Raw genomic sequence first — 7,413 nt, 5'->3', positions numbered from 1 at the left:
ACATACATACATACATACACACACACACACTGGTTAGATTTTATTTTGCAAAACTGAAAAATGAAACAATGTTGCAACTCCTAGAGGCTCATTCACCTTCTCAGAAACTGATTCTAAAAAGGAACACACACTCCATTCAGCATCGATGTCTCAAACTTTAACATCATATTTACATAATTATATGTTACAAATTAAAGTGAAAAAAAATACAAAGAGTGCTTTTACTACAACCTACTTCAATACATTTAAAATAATGTGTATGCATTTATTGTAGTTATCAATTTTACTTACAATTAACACTTATCAACACAATATTACACAATAAACACTTAATGACTTAAATATAATTACTATGCTACTCTCCAGAATTCCACAGTATTCCCTAATAGATTTAGACTTATTTTATCCCCCTAAAATTCATTTATTTTCTATCCTTTTTGTTTGATTGTTTGTTTTTTGTTTAAATGGTTCAGACTGATACTGGCTGAATAATCAGTATCACAACTAAATAGTTATCTAGTTATATTATCTTTATTATATTAAATTATCTTCATTATATATTATATGATCTTTTATTGCTGTGAATATAAAAGTAGATGAACACATCTATGTTTCCAGGCAGTTTTTAGGCATTTGTGTTTTCTGGAATAATTAAATTGAGGTCATTCAGTTGTAATTTATTTTATTTTCTATCAGATCTGATGTAGTATAAGTGAGTTTTTGTTTGTTTTGAAACAATATTTATGCCTTTATTTCAGTATGTATGTATTTGCTTGTTTGTTGTATGGTTAAAGTTGTAGGGTACGCAAAGCATATGCATGTGTCATAATTAAAAATAATTACTCTGAAATTATGTGTGCCTCACATTAAACAGTGTTAATTTTATATTAAATTAAATTATTTATTATTTATTAATTTAATAAAAATTAAATTAAATTTATGCATTTAGCAGACGCTTTTATCCAAAGCGACGTACAGTGCATTCAGGCTATACATTTTTTACCAGTATGTATGAATTTTATATCATACAATTGGGGGAAAAAGTATTATTGATATAGCATTATGTGATTGATGTAGCAATAAATAATTGACTGACACTGCATTAATGGGAACGGGAACAGACGAATGCCATATATTTATACGACTGATTATGTATTTGGGCATTTTGGAATGCTTTTCCCAGTAACAGACTTCTCAAGATGTTCAAAAAAATGTTAAGAGTGGAAACATTTTCTCTGAGAGAATAAGAAGGAGAAAGAGAAAGAGGTAAAGAAAGAAAAGCAGTGAGGAGAGGTACAGTGCTGGCGCATCTGACGTGTAGAGCGTCAAGATTCCACAGTAAAATCTCACCAAGAGGAAATCACCATTGTGTGTGTGTGTGTGATCTAGCAGATGAAAACTGCACCAGAGAAAACTATGACAAGCCACGGGTTTGACTTCTGAGAGAAGCGTTGTTGACTTATTAGTGGTGACAGGTATGCTATCTGGGAGACAGCTCGACAGCAGACGGAAGGAAACAGAGCGAATGAAGAGAGCAGAAGGGGATTATTCATAAAGCTCAGAGTTTAACAATGACCCGTGAACACTCTGACTCAATAAAGAACAGAACACATCACACTGCTTTACCACTGTGGCACTATGTGACTGCCAGACACGAAACACTCCAAACTGACTGCTAATCTGTCACCCACACATGGGGAAATTAGTGTACTGTCAGAAAAGCAAAATCAGAATATTACAAAAAGCAACTCTCTAATTTTGAAATACTGTAAAAGAACTAGAGAATAATTTTTTACTAACACAAGGGCCTGCTTCACTTAAAAACAAAGATATTGTTGTTACACATAAAGCTAAATTAGCAGATCTTTTAAACAAGCATTTTATTAGAACAAGCGATTTATTTGAGAATAATTTTTCTAGGCTGCGTATGAAAAAATGAAGACATACAAAAATAATTCAGACTACATTACCCTGTAGTTTTTCCCTATGACCAGTTACTAAGTCACAGGTTTGGTTCGAATTACATAAATTTAACCCAAAAAATCTGCTGACCTAGATGCCTTAGATCATTTATTTTTTTTAAAGTTGGTGCATCTGTTATAGCTTGAGCCTCTAACATATATTTTTAATCTATCTATATCTACAGCAGTTATATCTACAGTTAATCATTTAGTTGCATTAAAGCAGCTGTAAAGGTTATGAACGATATTTATAATGCCTTAGATACACAACAATTTCGTGCAGCAATTTTTACTGATCTTGCTAAAGCTTTTGATACAGTTCATCATTATTCTGTTATTTAGATTACATAGTATTGGTGCATCTAATTTAACTTTGTCTTGAACAACAACTATTTGAGTCACTAACTGTTAACAAAGGTGTTCCTCAAGGCTCCGTGTTAGGTTCAACCCTGTTTTCAGTTTTTATTAATAGTATTCCCCAGGCTATCTGTAGTAAGAAAACCTATATTCACCTATACGCAGATGAAACCATTCTTTACTCTATAGGACCATCATATGATAAGGTTTTAATATATTTACAGTTTTAATAATTTAAACCTTGTCTTGAACAGCATGAAAACAAAGGTAATGTGGTTTGGAAAGAACCAACCAATCCTTGAATGGGTCAAAACTCAAAGTGGTGTCTTCATATAAATATCGTGGAATTTGGCTTGATAGCTTTTTAACTTTCACTGATCATATAATTAATATTCAGAAGAAAGTTCAATCTAGTTTCTTGTATCAAAATAGATCTACGTTTACCACGTCAGCCAAGAAATACCTTGTTGAAACCATTATTTTACTGATATTTGACGATGGCGATGTGGTGAATAGAAATGCATGCCAAGGTGTTCCAGAACAATTAGATATGTTATATCACGGAACTATTAGACTGATTACTAATGCTCCTTACAGAACACATCCTCATGAATTATATTCTCTTTTAAATTAGACAGGAACTGCGCTGGTTTATTTTTATCTATAAAGGTACTGTTAGGCTTGTCACCTAAATACCTCCAAGATTTGTTGCAGCATCATGTTAGAACGTACACAACATCAGATCATCTAATCATATTATTTTGATTATCCCTAAAAAGAAAACTGTTTATGGCCGCTCTGCTTTTGGATTTGCTGCTCCAAATGATTGGAATGTGCTAGAGAAGTCACTGAAATTAGAAACATATATTTTAATTTCTGCTTTTAAAAAATCCCTGGGGATATATATATATATATATATATATATATATACACACACACACATATATATATGTATGGTTATATATACACACGCAAATGCACTAGTGTGCACATGCATACATAAACAATCACTTTGTCTTTTTTCTCATTCTCATTCTTTCTCTCTTCCACACCTCTTTCTTGTCTTTTTTGCATGAAATATTTATGAGTCTAGAATTAAGATTCTTGCACACATGCTCCTGCTGGCACCTTCCGTGGGTTGTGACATCATGTGTCAAGGCTCTGATTAACAGTGCTCAACACTCTGCCTCCAGACTGACAGACAGATGAGGTCGAGCGGAGAGCGAGCAGGTAAATAACAAGAAAACAACTCCAAAAAGAAGAACAGGCATAGAACAGACAGTATGGGAATGAGCGAGGCAGAGAGAGAGAGAGAGAGAGCATTCATTAGTGCAGCTGCAAGTGTTGAAGTGTGGGGTTCTTTGTCAGTCCTGTATCAGACCTCTTACCTGTATTTTGTAAAGAACCGAATAAGGAAAAATGCAAACTTTATCTGGCCAATGGCAGAAGTTGAATATTTTGCACCATTTACTTTAGTTAGCATTTTCAGCAATTCATTAAGGTAAGATGGGGTGGACGCCAAGATTCGAAAGCTATCAATTCAGCTATATTTTATAGTCTAAAGGCTGAACTACAATTATATTAGAGTAGTATCGCATACAAAAGGAATTATTTTCAAAAGTGACACTAATATCAATGCTAAGAGCCTGAAGTTTTATAGCTACTCGCCGACATCTGGAACAATATTACGAACTAAAGACAACAACCCAGTGTCCTTACTTGACTGCAAACCCACAAAAATTCTGGACTCTGCTGAGAGACATGATTTAATTCTCAAATTTCAGACTACATCAGATACAGTGGTCAGTATTTTGCCATGTCATATTTAATGTCTGGGGGATTTTCCGATAAGCCATCAGGGGCAGAGCGATGAGAAACACAAACACAAACAGACTTTGCGCACACAACAAATGACTGTAGAACTGTAAAAAACTGCAGCCTTCCACGATTCCTTCCAGTCCAACGATGAGAGAAAAAGTGTGCGAGAGGGAGAGATTTACTCACAGAAGCCATTTCCTCGTACAAGGCCTCAAAACCGCCTTCAAGCTCAGCATGCTGTTCCACTTAGACATGGTCTCCAAACCAAAGCCATCCACCTCGCTCTGCTATTGGCGTTGGACACACAAGGCTAACCACAAGCACATGTTCAGTTGCTCTTAACTAATTCATACAGGAACACATTGGTTTTGTTGCGAACCCAAAAGCCCTGTACCTTTGATTAAGAAATGTGTCTGATTCCAATTAAAGCAGTGAGAGGGAGGGAAAGCATCATGGTGGTTCTATAGTCTGCTATTGGCTGCAGTCATGACAGTTTTCTTATCGCGCTTTTTTCCTCCCTGTATTTATTTTTTTATTCTCTGGCAGAAAAAGAGGGAACATTATTGCGAGCAGATGAACAGAGACAAATGCACAGAACTGAAAATCCATCGTTCACGGGATATTTTATGCATGGCTTTTAACATTCTTGTCTAGATATGCAAATCTCATTATGTATTAAAGATTATATACGAATATGTGAAAGTTCATTTTTGAAACGGCGTCAGCTATGCCATCTGCCCAATGTTTGTTTGTTTATGTTGAACTGTCTTTTCGTTTGTAATTTACCTGTAGTATGTAGCCTCTGACGTAGTCTCTGAGGGTCCAGCCCAGGCCGTGGAGGACGTGCAGAACCTCCTCCTGTTTGAGAACACTGAACAGACGGTCCAGCAAGATCTTCAGCCTCACAGGAACCGCCTGCGTCCCGTACAGCATCAGACTGCTGATGTCAAACACCACGTTGGACTGCACGATCTCCACCTGCGTCGGGTGGTAGAGATGCTGTGTGCTCAGCTTGTCTAGAGCTACAATCAGAAAAACACACACAATTAGTATCATTGCTTAAATCCTCAACGCATACTATATCAGATTTTCTAACCAAACTCTTCATCAGAAGGGTTATATTTAAATACGTGATCACACTATGCATTACATTGGAAGTGTATTTACATAACGTGTGCTGCACTTAAATTATTTGTTTGAATTGTGAACTCTTATATTAGCATGTAAAGTGTAGCGTGCACACATATTGATATGCACATATAAAATGTTAACCATCTTCTGTGAAAACGCTAACACATCAGAGAGAAATCTTAAGTGCATGAGCTCATGATCAAAGGGCAGTGAAATAACTCAGGCTTTAAATCTCCAACACAAAGCTGGTCGTAACAAGGCACCCATGATATAAGATAAATGTGCTGTATTGTCTTCGGTTTGAAGCATGTTATTGAACTGTGAACTGTGTTCACACACACACATTCTTTATTTTGCTGATTTTCCACGTAAACGAAATGCACTTTGATAATGATGCTTGTATGAAGAAATGACAGTGGCATCAATGCAATCCCTTTCTCTTTCTTCTCCTAACTCTCTCTCTCTCTCTGACTCTGTCTGTGTGACACCTGTTTTTTCCTCTCAGTCCAGGAATGATTTTTGTGCTGACTACGTCTTTGCCTGACAACAGACCCTGCTAGACACGAACATAATAAAAAATGAAGAACTACTTGTCAGAATGGCTGCCAACACTACAGACAAAATGAGAACTCTATGGCAGAGAGGAGTGAGAAGAAGAGGAGGAGAGGAAGGATAGCGGCTGACAGTTCACAGTGAAATTAAAACTAGGCGAAGGGCCCCTGTGATGGTCCCTTTAGGCTTGTCTCTTTTCCTTTCATCCCAACCCAACAGGTGTTTTCTTTTGTCTCTCTATGAAACCGACTGTCTGTTTCTCCCTCCGTCTTTCCTTACTTAACTCTATCCTTTCTGACTGTCATCTCTTTCATTTGATGTTTTCACCAGCACCTCAGCTACTTTTTGACCTTTCTATACTTTTATTTTTTCGGTATAATGAAATAAGTGACCGTTATCAGAGAATTAAAAGCTGTGTGGATGTAGACACAGAGGCGCGCAGGGAGGAGTGAGGGAATGGGGATGGATATGCGAGTGAGAGCACATCGACTGGCTAAAGAGGCAGTTTTATGAGGAGCCATAACTTCACTGGGCTCAGAGGAGAGAGAAGGGGACCAGATAAAAGGACAGATAAAGACGGATCGGGTGAAACCCAACCCTCCTGCACACACACGCAAACATACTCGCCAGCAAGTCCTACGAATACTGAATCAAGAGTTTAATTGCTCACATAGCCGTCATTTCATTCAACCGATCAGACAGATGAAGTTCTACCGCACATACGTGACTTTAACTGCTGCTTTGTGACGCTGCACTGTAACCACAGTATCGTGCTGTAAACACAGTAAGTTCCCAATTCATGCCAAAGGAAAACCCTTTTCTTGCTTTTTTTAAATGACATTTTTTTGTAACTAAATGGAATGCCTGGCCATACTATCTATTGTCACTTAGTGATTCTTGCATTCTTGGGCTACAGCAATTAACAATTAAAATAGAAACATTTGCTAATTTAAGCGTTATTAATGTAAAATACTAAATCAACTTTTATATTTAAACTTGTGTTTCGAACATTTAGAATCATCTGAAAGGCTGACTTATATCTTAATATAAAATATCATTAAATAAGTATATATTTAGATACCATAATAGTAATACTGTGAATTCAAATTGAATGATTTTACTCAATTAACCTAAAGCATTTAATGAATATCTAAGATCTCTGAAATGTATAGAATAATAAACCCATGAATTACAATTAGCATTCAATTAAAAAAAATCTCTATGGATCTAATTTAATCTATGAATACTAAATTAAAGCAATTAATTGGCAGATTCTATTGTATTTATGATCAATGAGTTTTCAATCACTTTTAATGCAGTTGACTCATTTACTACATTTAATTCTATTTTCTGTCACTTCTGGTGCAGATTCATTTCAGAGGATTACATCATTTTAAACAAAGCTACAAATCTTAAATCTTAAAATCTTAAAACACATAAAACATTCTGCAATCACTTCACTGTTATTTATCATGCAATATTTATTTTGTTCACTGCGGAACACAAAATGAGTATGATTTCACACCTGTAAATGCTATTTATAAATACCTATGTATTGAGCAATGGAGCAATGAGACCAAGCTGTTTACACACA

The 7,413-nt window shown here is 35.7% G+C and overlaps 1 protein-coding gene across 1 annotated transcript in view; it reads right to left on the bottom strand.

The window, feature by feature from the left end:
- LOC107700330 (zinc finger protein basonuclin-2-like) overlaps positions 1 to 7,413 on the bottom strand; it is a 115,285-nt gene that overhangs the window by 34,793 nt on the left and 73,079 nt on the right. Inside the window, 1 exon segment of the mRNA XM_016501960.1 lies at positions 4,923 to 5,158. Within this exon segment, the coding sequence (XP_016357446.1) occupies positions 4,923 to 5,158 (236 nt within the window).

Source organism: Sinocyclocheilus anshuiensis, unplaced genomic scaffold (assembly GCF_001515605.1).
Source record: "Sinocyclocheilus anshuiensis isolate Anshui unplaced genomic scaffold, SAMN03320099.WGS_v1.1 scaffold326, whole genome shotgun sequence".
NCBI lineage: Eukaryota > Metazoa > Chordata > Actinopteri > Cypriniformes > Cyprinidae > Sinocyclocheilus > Sinocyclocheilus anshuiensis.
The sequence above is the reverse complement of the archived record's forward strand: the minus strand, read 5'-3'. Positions and strand labels throughout refer to the sequence as shown.